Source organism: Herpailurus yagouaroundi, unplaced genomic scaffold (assembly GCF_014898765.1).
Source record: "Herpailurus yagouaroundi ecotype Mexico unplaced genomic scaffold, PumYag 308, whole genome shotgun sequence".
NCBI lineage: Eukaryota > Metazoa > Chordata > Mammalia > Carnivora > Felidae > Herpailurus > Herpailurus yagouaroundi.
This window is the reverse complement of record NW_024412525.1, coordinates 4,115,846-4,131,285: the sequence shown is the minus strand read 5'-3', so window position 1 is coordinate 4,131,285 and position 15,440 is coordinate 4,115,846. Positions and strand designations below refer to the sequence as shown.

At 53.0% G+C, this 15,440-nt stretch overlaps 1 protein-coding gene across 2 annotated transcripts; it reads left to right on the top strand.

The window, feature by feature from the left end:
• Positions 1-4,025: 4,025 nt before the first annotated feature.
• FMOD (fibromodulin) lies at positions 4,026-14,760 on the top strand. Of its 2 annotated transcripts, XR_005786592.1 has the most exons (4): positions 4,051-4,162; positions 6,887-7,874; positions 12,880-14,388; positions 14,442-14,760. XR_005786592.1 is itself a non-coding variant. In XM_040462030.1 (3 exons), exons 2-3 carry the CDS (start codon positions 6,896-6,898, stop codon positions 13,029-13,031), a joined length of 1,131 nt encoding a protein of 376 aa, XP_040317964.1. In that variant the 5' UTR covers positions 4,026-4,162; positions 6,887-6,895; the 3' UTR covers positions 13,032-14,760. The 2 variants fall into 2 exon arrangements, 1 of the variants encoding a protein (XP_040317964.1); XM_040462030.1 differs by having other exon boundaries at positions 4,026-4,162; positions 12,880-14,760.
• The last annotated feature ends 680 nt before the right edge of the window (positions 14,761-15,440 follow it).

Genomic DNA, 15,440 nt, shown 5'->3' with positions numbered 1-15,440 from the left:
AAAGGGCCTAATAAGTGCCAGGTACTTGGCCAAACATTATGCTAACTAATGACATTGCCTCCCTCCCCAGGGAACTTGCAATCTACTAAAATAACCAAAGGTGACTGCTATTTATTTTTTATGTTTATTTATTTATTTTGAGAGAAAGAGAGAGAGAGAGAGAGAGAGAGCGAGCACAAGCAGGGGAGGGGCAGAGAGGGAGAGAGAGAATCCCAAGCAGGTTCTGTGCTGTCAGTGCAGAGCCTGACGTGAGGTTTGATCTCACGAACTGTGAGACATTCTGAACTTCCGTTTCCTTATCTGTAAACATAAAGTATGATAATACCTACTGCATGGGGTTGTGGTGAGGATCTCAGAAATGGTAGCTGGTATTTTAGAGCTAATATCGAGTCCTGGTCTTACCAAAGTCAGGTAATTGTAGCAAGTGCCAGCATCCTTGGAACTGGTCTGTCGTATATTGGTTCTCTTCCCCAGTACAGCCCGAGGAACATCATTAATTCTTAGCTCATTTGCAGAACAAGAAGTATGTCATACACTGAGTCACCTCCAGACTTCAGATTTTAGGTTATCTCGTCTGCCTCCTTCCTCATTTAGGGTTTTCTCCCTGAGCCAACCCTGATTTCCCAATTCAAACGCATTCATACTTTCTAGAAGGCGATCTCCTGAAATCCGTCATATCACCATCAGATTAACAACACCAAGCGTGCAATAAATACACGGTAAAAATAAGGGATGCTATCCATTAAAAGAGAAACGTTGTTCTCTGTCTTATTTTAAGGAGCTTATTAGAAGAAAATTCTGAAGCCCTCGACTCCATTCGAAAGAAAACGAGTCTTTCCGGCTCCAATATCTTTGTCTCATCCTTCTGGAAAGAGGAGACTATCCATGGTGAGGACTTCTAATGACCCCTCAATACTAAGGGAATAAAGAGAAACATCTGCACTGGAAACTTCGGGACACTCCTATTGGGTGCCAGTGTAGCCTAGACTTTCCATCAAAACATCAGACTAGTAAACAATCCCTCTCTGGCGTCAAGAGCTTTCGGGATGGGGCAGCAGTGGAGTCTGGATTGTACCACCATGATCATCTTTCTACTGACCTCTTTATATTCAACTCACTAATTCCGTCTGGGTGGATTTCCAGCCGTATCCCTCCATCCCCTGATTGTTGGGGATCAGAGGCTATGTTATAAAAACAGGGGGTACTGGGTCTTATGGAGGAAGAGGAAGGGGGTGGTGGCCACTGAAGCATCACGGTGTCTTTGCGGACAGGGATTTGAATCAGAACACATTTCATCCCTTCCAGACAGGGTGGGTCCAACATCAGAGACAATCAGCTTTGCCTAGCGGTTGTGGCTTAACCTGTACTTTTCTGGGTAGAGAGGAAATAGCAGTGGCTTGAACCCCTGGAAAGTCAAATAGGTCCGAAGGCCAAACGGTTTTCCTGGCCTTGTTGGTGCTGTTTATTCCACCCTGCGCTGGGTACTGAAGACAGGCAGACTGTAGGGAGCCAAAAATACAATTCATTCCACAACCCTTTGCTGATTACCTACTAAGCACCAGACGTTGTGTGCCCAGCTGGAGCTAGGGGTTACATAACTGAATAACAGAGCCTCTCTTTTTAGTTTGCTTGCAGTTTGGTGACTGGGTAGGGCTGGCTTGACGCCTCCCAGAGAGCACCAGTGTCCCAAATGAACCCTTTTCACATGTGGACTCCCTCGGCAATCTGGAGGACATCAGTATCCCCTACTTGGTTTCCCATATTGAAGCCAAGCTCCGAGGGCCTAGATCCAGGACCCAGGCAAACAGAGCAGAAGTAGTCCAAATGGAGATTAGAGCCCATTGACAAAGGAACTTTTGAACAGTGGCTGGTCCCCTGGAACCTGCCTCCTGACCTGGTCCCAGTCATCCTCTCTTCTTTCTTCCTCCCAAGCCCACCTTGGAACAGGACAGATAACTAAAGACTTGGTGCAAATCTCACAGCTTTAGAAATGGTCCACACAACACATGGAGATACTGCCTTTTTTGGGTGGAGCTTTGTTGGGAAGGATCCCAGTCAATGGTTGGTCCCCAGGCTCCCCTGACTTGCACTGTTAGCAAATGCAGTATTGTTCACCATGCTGCAGTTTAAAACAATAACCATCTGTACCCAGTGGGCGAATGTGCCCGGCTGTCTAGGCCCCTCTAAGAAGTGTCTCTTGGGCCCTGTTGTCAAAACCAGGGTCTGCTTTCTGGACTCAAAAATGATGAGAAGCTTATCCATGCATTATTGAAAACCATATTCATATTGAGGCCACTCTGCCTCACTCACGAGATCAGAGTTTGCCACACAGGCTCCTGCTTTCTTGTGAGTAGGCATTATATGGAAACCTTCTATGTGTGCCCAACATTTAAGACCACGCCGGCCGTGGAGTACATGCTCATATTTGTTCCACTGAAATGAAATATGTGTGGGCTCCAGAAGAGATGCTCTGTATCCCAGCCCCCTCTCATTGTTATCCTCCCCTGTCTCCAGATTCCAGCAGATTGGGCCACTATAATTAGCCGGGCTCCATAGTCACTGAGTCCGACTGGGACAGTAGGGCAGTGATCACACCCTCCACTCCATCAGTCCTCTGGCCTTTTGATGTGGGAAAGTCTGTGGGCTTTAGAATCATGCAGATCAAGGTTCAAATCCTTGTTTTACCACTCTCTAGCTAGGCACACCACATCCCTGCCCCTCCTTTTCCAAAACAAAATACCTCCTGTGATCATTAAATGCAATAACATAAATAAACCACCTAGCTTAAAGCAGGTGGTCAGCAACCATTCGTTATGTTTAATCTTCTAAAAGACTCTTCACAAGTCTTGAGAGAGTGGGTTCCTGACAAAGACCTTCCCGATGGCCTCCACAGTTCAGACTGATGGGAGCAACCAGCAGTCGCATCTGCCTTGACCCCCCTAAAGTCTTCTAATTCAAATCTGAGTCTTTCTCAATCGGTATGTATTTTTTTTTTTTACATCAGGAGTGTCTCAAACTCGAACCCTTGCACACTGTTGGTGTTCTCGTCTACTATGGGAAATAGTAGGGTGGCTTAAAAAATCAAAAGCAGAATCACCATGTGACCCAGCAATTCCATTTCTGAGCATCTGTCCAAAATAATCAAAAGCAGGGTCTCAAAAAGATATTTGTCCCCTCATGTTCATTGCAGTGTTATTTACGAGAGCCAAGAGGCAGAAGCAACCCAAATGTCCATCGCTGGATAACCAAAATGCGGCGAATACGCACAGTCGAATGTGGTAGGAAGGAGACTCTGGCACACCCCACAACAGAGGAACTTTAAGAACACCGTGCTAAGTGAAACAAGCCAGCCACAAGAAGATGAACACCGTACGACTGCACCGATGTGAGGTTCTAGACTAGTCAAACTCACAGAGACGGCAAGCACAACGGTTGCCAGGCAATTAAAGGACAGTGCGCGATGCTAGTGCACAATAAGTGATCAACCAACGTGAGATCCCCTTCCTTTCCGTTAATTCCGTTGGAGGAGGGAAAACTTGCCGCCCAGACGAGTCTACACTGGTAAGGGATGGAACTAGAGCCAGAGCCAGCCGTCCTGTGTCATGCGCCGTTACGCCCTCGTCTGACCACCTGCGTGGAGGGGGAGCCAAGAAGGCTAAGTAGTCCTGGCTCTCTGGGGGGACACATGGGTTGCTAAAAGCGTGAAGATGCCTCTTCCCAAATCCCTGCCGTCCCCAGCCCTGCATCTGGCCTGTGGGTTTAATGAGAAATCCAGGCACTTGGTAAGAGACTGTACAAATACCTTCTAAGGCGCCACTAACTCATTCAGCAGAAAGAGACTCAGAGCTGCCAATGCTTTAGGGAAGATAAGTGAGTGGAAAGAGGTGGTTTTTATAACGTCAGGCGGACAGAAGAATTTTGCCTGGTTGAGTGTGAGCTCCGCCCCTGCAGCAGAGCCGAAAAAGCCAGGATCCGGCCTCCTCAGTCCCTCTCTTCACAATATTTGATTAGGAATTTGGGGGCGGGACCCTGGCCTGGCACAGACCCGCACACTCTCAGTAGACATTCTGTCTTCTCTCTCTCTCTCTCTCTCTCACACGTTCTCCAACCCAAGGAGGCCAGACAGAGGGACGTGGTCACTCTCTGCAAGGTTCAACTGGAGGTAAGTTTAGTCATTTTACTTCAGTTTTTTGGTCCCTTGTGGTCCCATAACGGGAATCAAGGAAAGGGGCTGGCGTGTGGGGAGAGGGGCTGGCAGGGAGGAACCATTCGTCATTCTCCCATCTGGGCCATGACCCCAGGATGCTGAGAGGGGCAAAGGAGGAGGAGAGGGAACATGTTACTCTGTCCTACGGTTTCTTTCTGGTTGTTGGGGGGAGAGGGGGACTCCATTTCTCAAGCATGAAAAAGTAGAGGACCTAGGTATCTAGGGAAGCCAGCACTCATCATCCACCACTCAGCCCTCCAGTCTGTCCTGTAGGCAAGTTGTGGTACCTAAGTGCTGTTATAGGGGAAGGATGGAGGGAGTGTGAGTGTCAGGGTGAGTGTGTGTGTGTGTGTGTGTGTGTGTGTGTGTGTGTGTGTTGCTGGGGGGAAAGGGAGGGAATAAAGAGAAGAGTTGAGAATTGACCATGTTCAGGGAACTGTGAGGGAGGGTCCAACCCAGCTGAGGGGATGACTTCTGGTCTGACTTCCTGGATCCTGATAGGAGGGAAAGGCTGTAGAAGGCATAAAAGAACAGCACGAACTCCTGAGTCAGCCTCCCACAATTCATGGAGCCCCAATCCCAGAAACTTTCCACCTCACAAATCTCTGAGCACAGGAGGGTCTCTACCATTAGGGTGGGCAGGGGGATTGAAAAGCATACGACCCTGGAGCAACACTGCTAAGACTCGGAAGAGAGGAGAGGCAGAAGTTTCCCATCCAGCCCTCTTAGCACTCATGGCTCCTAAGGAGAGGCCAACGTGGGTAGGATGCACAGCCCCTGGAAAGCTGGGTCTTGAGGAGGAAGGTGGCTCTTGTCTGCCAAGATGCCCGGTCTGGAAGGAGACATGGAGACAGAGGCTCACTGTGCCACCTTGGTCCTGCAGCAGCCCAGGGCCGTGCATGGAAAAATGCGCCGTTGGCAGTGGGCCACTCCATCCGTCTTCCCTCCTGGCCAGATCCAGGGCCCAGCCAGCGTGCCCAGGCAGTGGGCAGTTGGGTTGGCTTCTCAGAAACACTGTGGGCTCTTTGTCTGAGGCCTGAGGCCGCTTGAGGATGAGCCAGGTGCCTCTCCTCTGCAGCCCAGAGGCTAATGGAATGAAGAGGGCCTAAGGGAATCACTTTCAGGAAACAGAGAGCTCGGGGGCCCGGGAAGAACGGTGGCAGAAGGTGACTAGACTGAGTGCCGCAGTCAGGGTTTTTTCCCATCAGTTCGTTGGATTTGATGCTGACTTTTAGATTCCTTTCTTTCTCCTGTCTGCAGTTGCCCGTCCCAGGAGGCCCAACAGCAATGTGAGGGACATATGTGACCCTTCCGGGACCAAGAAAGATTCTAAGGTTCCTCGGAACAAGGGTGACACTCACAGCTCCGGAAGGTTCCCACTGCTTGCAAGGGCTAGCTGGTGCCTTGGCTATAGGTATTCAGAGCAGGGTGCCCAGGCCTGATATGCCAGCCCCTGGTCCCCCCATACCTTCAGCTTCCCTCCCAGCATGCACCAAACCCACCTTTCTTTCCAAGCCTGCCCTGTTCTCATCTCACTGGCTCACAGGCTCAAGGCAACAGGCTGCCTGGCACAGTGGGGGCCTAGGAGGAGGCTGGTGATCCAGATGGCATCACAGGTAGCTTAGGGTGGGAGAGGGGAGGCCAGAATCCCATTCCAAAGCCACGTTCTCTCGGGTACACTCAAGTGTCTTCAATTACGATTCCATTTTTCAGTGTTCCTCATTCATTTCTCTGGGCTTCACGTGGCTCTAGCATAATGTCTATGGTGGAGCGTGAGGGGGGCTAACACTTTACCAGACAGCACAGACCACATCGGGCAGACAGACCCAGACCCCACACACCGGAAGACAAGTGCCATACCTGGCGTCAGGGTCCCCCGTCTGGAGGGGACCGTGGCTGTTGTGTTACATGAAGACCTGTGCCAGCCGGGCTGCGTGTGTAGCCACAAACTGCCCACCGGAGAGTTTCCTCACCCAGCAGACTGTTCCAGACACTGGCGCTTTGGAGGGTAGCCCAAACCTTGCGGTGACTGCAGGGGGGCCACACCCCTCCCCCAAGACGGGAAACCCGAAACCCCCAGCCTGCCCAAGAGACCAAAAGATCTTCCAGAAGTAATTCAGACCTTCCCCTTGGAGGTCTCAAGCTGCTTCTGGAGGTTTCCCAGAGACATGGAAGGAACCAGAGGGTTTTTTCCTTGGACTCTTGGAAAATATCATATCCCCGAGAAATGCAGACTGAATACGAATTCGCGCCTGAAGAGCACCCACCACCTCCACCCCCACCCCCACCCCCACAGGGATGATTGCCGTGGGCTCTCCAGCTCCGCCACCAGAACCTTCAGGTCGCTAGAGGCTCCTAAGGACCTGCCCCTAGAAAAAAATGCAGTGCCCCCTCCCCCCATTCAAGTTCCTTCTAATCTTGAAGGCTCTGTTTCTGTGACTCCGTAAAATGGACCCAGCTCCCCCAGGTGGCCACGGTCGAGCCGGACCGCGTGTGCGGAGTCGGCACTGGGGGAGGGGAGGCACGCAGGAAGTGAGAACGGGGCTCCCCGTGAAATCTGCACGGCTCCCAGCCCAAGGCTCCCCAGCCCCCAGCCCCCAGCCCCCTCCCGACCCGTCGTCCTGCCTCCCTACTGTCTCACTCATGCCTGCTCGCTCTGTTCTCTCTCCCCTCTTCCAGAGAGACAAAATGCAGTGGGCCTCCCTCCTGCTGCTGGCAGGGCTCTGCTCCCTCTCCCGGGCCCAGTATGACGAAGACCCCCACTGGTGGTTCCACTACCTCCGCAGCCAGCAGTCCACCTACTACGATCCCTATGACCCTTACCCTTACGAGCCCTATGAGCCCTACCCCTATGGGGTGGAGGAAGGTCCAGCCTATGCCTACGGCTCTCCACCCCCTCCAGAGCCCCGCGACTGCCCCCAGGAGTGCGACTGCCCCCCCAACTTCCCCACAGCCATGTACTGTGACAACCGCAACCTCAAGTACCTGCCGTTCGTCCCGTCCCGCATGAAGTACGTCTACTTCCAGAACAACCAGATCTCGTCCATCCAGGAAGGTGTCTTCGACAACGCCACGGGGCTGCTCTGGATTGCTCTCCATGGCAACCAGATCACCAGCGATAAGGTGGGCAGGAAGATCTTCTCCAAGCTGAGGCACCTGGAGAGGCTGTACCTGGACCACAACAATCTGACCCGGATGCCCGGCCCGCTGCCACGATCCCTGAGGGAGCTCCATCTCGACCACAACCAGATCTCCAGGGTCCCCAACAACGCTCTGGAGGGGCTGGAGAACCTCACGGCCTTGTACCTCCAACACAACGAGATCCAGGAAGTGGGCAGTGCGATGAGGGGCCTCCGGTCACTGATCTTGCTGGACCTGAGTTACAACCACCTGCGGAAGGTGCCCGATGGACTGCCCTCAGCCCTCGAGCAACTGTACCTGGAGCACAACAACGTCTATTCCGTCCCTGACAGCTACTTCCGGGGGTCACCCAAGCTGCTCTATGTGCGGCTGTCCCATAACAGTCTCACCAACAATGGCCTGGCCTCGAACACCTTCAATTCCAGCAGCCTCCTTGAGCTTGACCTCTCCTACAACCAGCTGCAGAAGATCCCCCCGGTCAACACCAACCTGGAGAATCTCTACCTCCAAGGCAATAGGATCAATGGTGAGATGCTGACAAAGGGGGGGGTGGGGAGCGGCTGTCTGTTCCGTAGAAAACCCCTGTCCTGGGTGCCTGTAGCAACGCAAAAGACACAGAAGTAGGGGAGACAAAGGTCACGAATGAAGCAGCCTGCAGTCCAAGCTATACCCCCGTACAAGGGGGACAAAATGGCCCCTAGACTACACAGCAGTGCTGGAAAATTCCTTGGGGGCGTGGGTTGGCTTGGAGGAAGACTTCCCAGTAGGGGTAAGCTTCCATCTAAGACTGGAGAGAGAGGTGAGCGTGGGCTGCAGGAACGGGACCAAGCCATTCTGGGAAGTGGAGTGCCACAAAGGGACCAGCCACTTAACAGGCCACCTGCAGGGGACAGCCAGGAAATCTGGGTGTCTGAGAGGAAGGGCTGGCATGTTGAGGGGCAGTGAGGCGTGAGCTTGCAGAGGTCGGGATGAAAGCAGTTCATAGACAGGCGGATCTAAGTGGGGTTTCTAGGGTCCGTCTCGGGAGGAAGGTGGGCTGTTAAGAAACCATGGAGTTTGTACTTATTTCCTGAGCCAGAAGAGGATGAGCTCTCTGTTTCCACATGCTCTACTCCTGCCTCTATAGTCACTCTTGTGTTTTGGCTGTTTATTTATTTTTTAAACCTAACAGCTGTTGGACAAGAATGTGCAGCCTCTCAGAGCTGAATGCGGTACTTGTTCTGGTCCCTTCTCCCTGGAGTACAAGGAGCCCCTGGTGGTAGGGCAGAGGTCCCCGGGGTAATGGGAGCCCTATCACCACAAGGCCCCGGGGTGGTGGGCAAGGACACGGGCCTCTTGTTTTCCAAGCACTTCCCAGCGGATGCCTCAAGGAATGGAAAAGCCTGCCTCTTTGCCTCTCAGGACTAAAATATTCATTTCGGAGAGAATCATCTAGTTGCTTTTCAGCTCCATCTCAGGATCTTGTGTTCCGAATGTGCTTACGTTACCCGGGGGCCTCTGATGTTTTAATCCCAGCTGGAAGGTACTGAGCCAGCATTTAACCTCCCTTCCTCAGGCAGCAAGGTCCCCCCGTCTCTGGGAAAGGACTCATTAATGACCACTGGCAAAGGGCTCTGAAGCGGAGCCTGCTGTGAGCACATGGCACCATCAAAACACTGATGAGGACGGAGCCTTCAAATCCTCCCTCCCGTCCTTTCTCTCGCTGTGCTCAGGGAACAGATCAGTCATTTGGCAAGACGTTCGCGCGCTGCACAGCCCTCTGAGCGAGACAGGCACATGGCCCCAGAGGCCGACAGTGGGGCGGGCAAGGTGAGAGGTGTCTGATCCTCTGGTTTGAAGGGCAAGACACCATCGCGGGCTCCCAAACTGTTTTATTATGTAAAGTCTTTCTTTGGGGGGACGTCTTCTCCTTCCCAAGCGGGGCAGTCCTCGGAGACGTCTCTGAGATGTCGCGTGCCACAAAGGGTCTGCCATTTACTCGTGGTTGTCCGTCATCCCACCCAGAAGTCACCTGCCACCCTACTCCACATCCAGGAGGATTGTCACACTAGAACTGTCACATTACGTGCTGTGTTTGACCCTGAAATTGTGACAGCAAAGAGCAGCTGTCACTGGAGGGAACCCATTAGCTATTGCCTGACTATATACAGTAAGAAAAAGCTGGGGAGGGCAGGGCTCTATCACAACATCCTGTCGCCCTCCGCCTTGGTGCGGAGCACATCTGCCACTCAAATACAGGGTGGCCCGCCCCTTCCAGAAGCTCTGCAGAAGATAGAACCACTTCCGTTAAGCATCCCAAGGCTTTGCCAGAAAGTTCTCCATTAAGCCAAACAACCTAAAAGTGTTCAGTGTCTCTCTCAAATCCCTTCTCATGTCATTTTTTTTAATGTTAATTTTTGAGAGAGGGAGGGAGAGAGAGACAGAGACAGAGGGTAAGCGGGGGAAGGGCAGAGAGAGAGAGGGAGACAGAATTCAAAGCAGGCTCCAAGCTCTGAGCTGCCAGCACAGATCCTGATGCGGGGCTAGACTGCATGAACCGTGAGATCGTGACCTGACCCAGCGTCGGATGTTCAACCGACTCGGCCACCCAGGCGCCCCCCCCCCCCCACTTCTCATGTAATTTAAGCCAAATTCCCTTATCTAGTTATCATTTTGGTCTCTCTTCCAGTCTCCTTTTAAGGCAAAATAACACCAACTCCTGCATTTAATTTTTCTTAGTGAATTAATACATGTGAAGTGCTTGTCCAGGGCCTGGCACGTAACCGAGAGGCAACACACGGGAACTATTCCTACCTTTTTCCTCTTGTTGCCACTTTGAAGGTGACAGGCAGAGTTTTTGTTTCGTTTTACTTGAAAAAAAAAAAAAAACGTATTTATTTATTTTGAGAGAGAGCGCACACACAAGCCACAGAGGGGCAGAGACAGAGGGAGAGAGGTGAGAACCCCAAGCAGGCTCCGCACTGTCAGCGTGGAGAGCCCGAGGTGGCCCTCGAACCCACAAACCATGAGATCGTGACCTGAGCTGAAATCAAGAGTCGCCGGCTCCCCCAGCTGGGGCCCCTCTCCCAGGGCCAACGCGCCACCTGGTGGGGGGGTGGTGAAGGTGGGGTGGAAGCCACCCTCTGGGGGAGGAGCTAAAAGAAGGGCAGGAACTAAAGGGTGTGCAGGGGAATCAGGCCAGTCCCCTCCCTCCCCTTCCCTCCTCCATTAGCAACCCCCTCAGTTTTTCCAGCCTGGCAACCGCCAGGGAACACAGCTCGGAATGTTATTCGGGAGCTGTGGGATCTGTGGAGCTGGGCGGGTACCCCAGGAGGAATTTGGAAAGACTTATGTCAGTATTTAATCTGGCCTGGAAAATGTCCTCCAGAGTCTCCAGGCAGAAGCCCTGTCCTATTCCTGAGCTTGGGGAAGACAAACGGGGGGGGCACAGGGCGTCCGCTGCGTGGACAGAATCGATGTGCATGGTGTGCCTGGAAGCCCCTAAGGACCCCCCTATTTTTTTTTTATTTTTAAAATAATTTTTTAATGTTTATTTATTTTTGAGAGAGACAGAGACAGGATGCCAGTGGGTTAGGGGCAGAGAGAGAGGGAGACACAGAAGTTGAAGCAGGCTCCAGGCTCTGAGCTGTCAGCACAGAGTCTGACATGGGGCTCGAACTCACGAGCTGTGAGATCATGACCTGAGCGGAAGTCGGACGCTCAACCGACTGAGCCACCCAGGCGCCCCAGTATCCCCCCTATGTATACACATGCTCAAGGAGCCAGGGTTTTAGCAGATGGTCGGAGGGCCCGAGGCTGGGGTAGAGACCCCATCTAGTGCAGTGGAGTTGGAAGTGATCCATAAGCCGACCCACCTGACTTCCCCGCAGCCCACCCCACTCTACCCTTCTCTGTGGCCACCACAGATGCAGCCCCTGGCCGAGGCTCTGCCCCCAACCTGCCCCCTCAGAGGCCATGTAATCTACTTCCCCGGGACCAGAATGGAGACATCCAAAAGCATCCAAAAGATCTCCATCATCCCCACGCTCCCTCCCCACCCCGCCCCACGGAATGCTGTCCATAGAAGGACGCTTCCTATCCTCCCCCCTCCTTCTAGTCCAGAGCTCCATTATTCTTTGGGGCTGGATTTCCTGTCTTATATTTGCTGGACAAGTTAATGGGCTGCAGCCTCGCCCCATCTCCTCTTGGTCGGTTCTTAAGAGAGACTGGAAACAACTGTTCGTGCTCATTGAAAAACACTTTGCTCACCAGCCTATTTAAGCTCCCCACGCTGTCTTCTCTGCAACCTTCCCTTTCCTACCCGTGATCACACCCTCCCTGAGGCCCTCCATGGCCGCCCCCAGGAAGAGAGTCAGAAAAGCCTCCTCCCAGCTCCTCCAGCCGCCCCACGAGCTGAGGAATGTCTCTGGCAGAAGCAAAAGCAAGCCCTGGGTCCCAATGTCACAGCCCTCGAGATAGATCCTACTGGGATCCGACAGGCGACTTCACCAGGACCCCCTGCGACAGGAGCCGCCTCCAGAGGCCCTCAGACAACACGCTGCCACCAGTGGAGGCTCCAGCAGCTCTTTGTGGTGACTTTGCCACCCCTGCTGGAGATTCAGTCGAGTTCCTGGCTTTCTCCCTTCAAGATCCTAACTCGGTAGACTTGAGACAGAGGTGGCTGATTTGTCCAAAAGGACAACCAGAGGCAAAACAGACGGATTTATGTTAAAACCAAAGAAAACTATTGTATCTGTTAAGATTGTGTGGGGATTTGGGGGGGGGGGGGGAGGATATCTACAAAACAGGGGGACTTCTTTTGAGATTAAAAGAAGGGGCGGGGGTGAGCCATATATTAAATGCAGGAGGCAAGGGAATTGTTTATTTGACTTTTGAGGTCCATGGCAGCCGTATTTATCTATGGATTTCCGCCTTCCTAGACCTCAGGGCCTTGCTCATCATTCCTTTGGCAGTCCCGGGAAGGAAGAGGTGCACCCCCTCAAAGCTCCGGCACGCGAAGACAGTTGTCTCCCTGCCCGGGCTTTCTCTCTTTAATTTCCTGCCACTCTATCTGCAAAGTGTCAGGAGATGTTCCAGATTTAGGTCCCTCCATTTCCCCAGTCTTCCTTCTCAGCAATTCAGCAAAGCCCTCCCTCTCCAAAGGCAATCAAGTCCTTCAAAACTGCTAAAGCTGATCTTTGACTACCTTCTGGTTCCCCCTGCCGCTTACAGGCGGGAAAAGATCGCGTCCTCGCTGGAAGGACACGCCAGGACGTTCCGGGGTCTGCAAAGTGATGCGGGGATCAGGGGTGGTTGGGTGACAGACACAGGCGGAGACCCCCACTGTGGCCCCGGCGCTGCCCCCTAGCGGTCCCAGTCGGTATGACTTCGATCGCGGAAGACGCTGCCCCACCCAGCCAAGTCCCATCCTCCCCTCGGAAGCTTTGCAGCAGCTTCACCGGGGCCGACCCGCTTCCCTGTGGATCCTGGTCCCCCATCCCCCCGGCTTCCCCGGCCCCCCCCCCCCCGCCCCGCCCCTCTTGTCCCCGCAGAGTTCTCCATCAGCAGCTTCTGCACCGTGGTGGACGTCATGAACTTCTCCAAGCTGCAGGTGCTTCGCCTGGACGGAAACGAGATCAAGCGCAGCGCAATGCCCGTGGACGCGCCCCTCTGCCTGCGCCTTGCCAGCCTCATCGAGATCTGAGTGGCCCTTGCACGGGGCACGGGGCCGAAGCCCCCCGCGCCCCACTGCATTTGGCTTGATGGTTTGGTTTGGCTTTTGCTGGAAGGTCTGGGACAGACCATGTGACAGAACTCCATGGGCTCCCTCTGTAGTCTTCTTCCCTGTAGGCAGGGTCAGGTGGGATCAGGGGACAGGCAGCCTTTTACTGAGGGACACGGGCCGCAGCTCTCTTTTCCAGGACAGATGTGGTGGCAGAGGAAGTAATCCGTGGAAGTCCCAACCCCAGAAACCTCACTATTCTAAGTTCTTCCCAATGATCTGGTGTCATGAACTCTAAAAGTCACTCGGGCAATGGCACATAGCGTGCTTTCCCCACAATCCCTGGCTCTCTCTGTGAGCAACGCTTGACCACTCTCCTGCACGCCAGGCTGACGGTGTGGTTACTCCGGGCTCCCACTCAGTGCTCCTCGGAATATACCTCTTTGCCCAACTGCCTCCTCCCTCGTCCTCCTCATCCACTCAGCCTTGCTCCACAGACACCTGTTCTGTGCCTTAGGCACAGGCATGCGAGCCCAAGGTGTGCGGGCATCTGCCTGGTGGCCTATGCAGAGAACTCACACTAGTGTCTGGAGGTGGAAGGAAACTGGGAGTCACCGAGTCACCTCTACACCGTCCCTAACTCCGCTCCTTGAAAGCCACCAGATTGGAGGTCACCAGCATGATGACAATATTCAGGGACTGATGCGGGAGGAGACAAGCAACCTTAGGCTTTGATAAATGGGTGGGGCTATATTTTAGCAGCTGGGCGGTTCTTTGAAGGTGGATCAGACTTCCGAACAGGAAAGGACAGCCTTTGCTTACATCGGCATCCATAATGGGGGCAAACGTCCCAAATTGGCCGAACTAAGGAAGCAGCCCCCTGGGGTTTCGCCCTTGCCCAGAACCCTCTATATTCCCAGCAGCTCCCAACTTGGGTCTTCGTCCTCAAAGGCATATGGTTCTCAAAGCACAAGAAAGGTAGTTTCTCCCTCTCTTGTCCAGGCAGAAAGGTCTACACCCTGATGGGAGAAACAGAGTCCAGGCAGCCCTGAACTTGCCTGGCTAGCCCACAGGTGGAGGCTGTGGTTCAGCTGTACACATTGATTTGTCCTGAGACCACAGCTCGTAGTGGAAGCTCCGGCTGGAGATGCTCGTTGGGTCTGTGAAGCCCGGGGCCAGGCAGCCAAATCTGGCTTGTGCTGAGGATGAAACCCTCTGCTGTCACATCTCTGAGCTACACCCTCATTCCTGAAGATGGCTGTTGCTTTATAGCTTGGCTGGAGAGCAATTCATTCTCCCCATGTCTGAAAGGTGATGTTGCCTGGGGCCGAACCGGCCTGTTCCTTTGGGCGCCATTGGGATGGAGTGGCCGGGGGCAGGGGCTGGCCTGAGAAAAACTAGTCCTCGCCTGGCCCCTGTCCAGATGCCATTACATCCCTGATACTGTGTGTGCTTTGAAGCAGCTTCCCTGAGAAGTGAAGGGGAGGAGCCCTGGATTCTGTTCTTGGCTCCAGACTCCAAAATCCACAAAAGCCAAACCAGCTCATTTCAACAAAGGAGCTCTGATGTGAGGGGGCAAGGCTGCCCCTGCCCCCAGGCCCTTCAGAAAGCGTCTGCATGTGAACACCATCATGCCTCTATAAAGGATCCTTATTACAGGAAATGCATGAGTGGTGGTTAACCTGACCAATAAAGTTATTTTATGATTGCATCTGCCGGAATGGAGTCATTTAAGGCACACACACACAGAAGGGTTACTTTAAGGGAACCTACTGGGTCACATAGGCCTTGGACTGGAAGAGCCCACTGTCCCCTCTATTCTGCTTCCACAGATGGAGCGAAGGGGTTAAAAAAAAAAAAAAAGTCACCTGTAAAAAAGTTCTCGCTAGCAAACCTGGTGCTCTGGAAGTTCTTCTTTGAGTCGAACTTCAACCCCGCTAGCTACCCGTTTCCTTCCATTTGGTCCCCAAGAGAGAAAGAACACCTGGGTTTGTTTTCAGTCATCCTTGTTAACACTTTTTCTTTTTTTTTTTTTTTTTTTTTTTTTTTTTGTTAACACTTTTTCTTGCTTTCACCATCTTCCCTCCTTGCGGGGGGATTAATTCTGGGTCTGGCGGATCCGGAGTGTAGTTGTCTTGGCTGCTGCCGCCCTCTAGTGGCAACCTCCAGAACTGAGGGTACTCAAACCCGCACAGCCCAGTTGGTCCTGGAAGAAGAGGAAAACAAACCTTCGGCCGCCAGATGCTTAGCAGATGTTACATAAGTAAGGACGGCCAACTAGCCTGGCGCTTTGGGGACAACCCACTGTTTTATAATAGGGAAATAACCGCAACTGATATCTCTTGAGCTGAATATGTTACTCACCGAACATGCTCATTAATCTATTCTGTG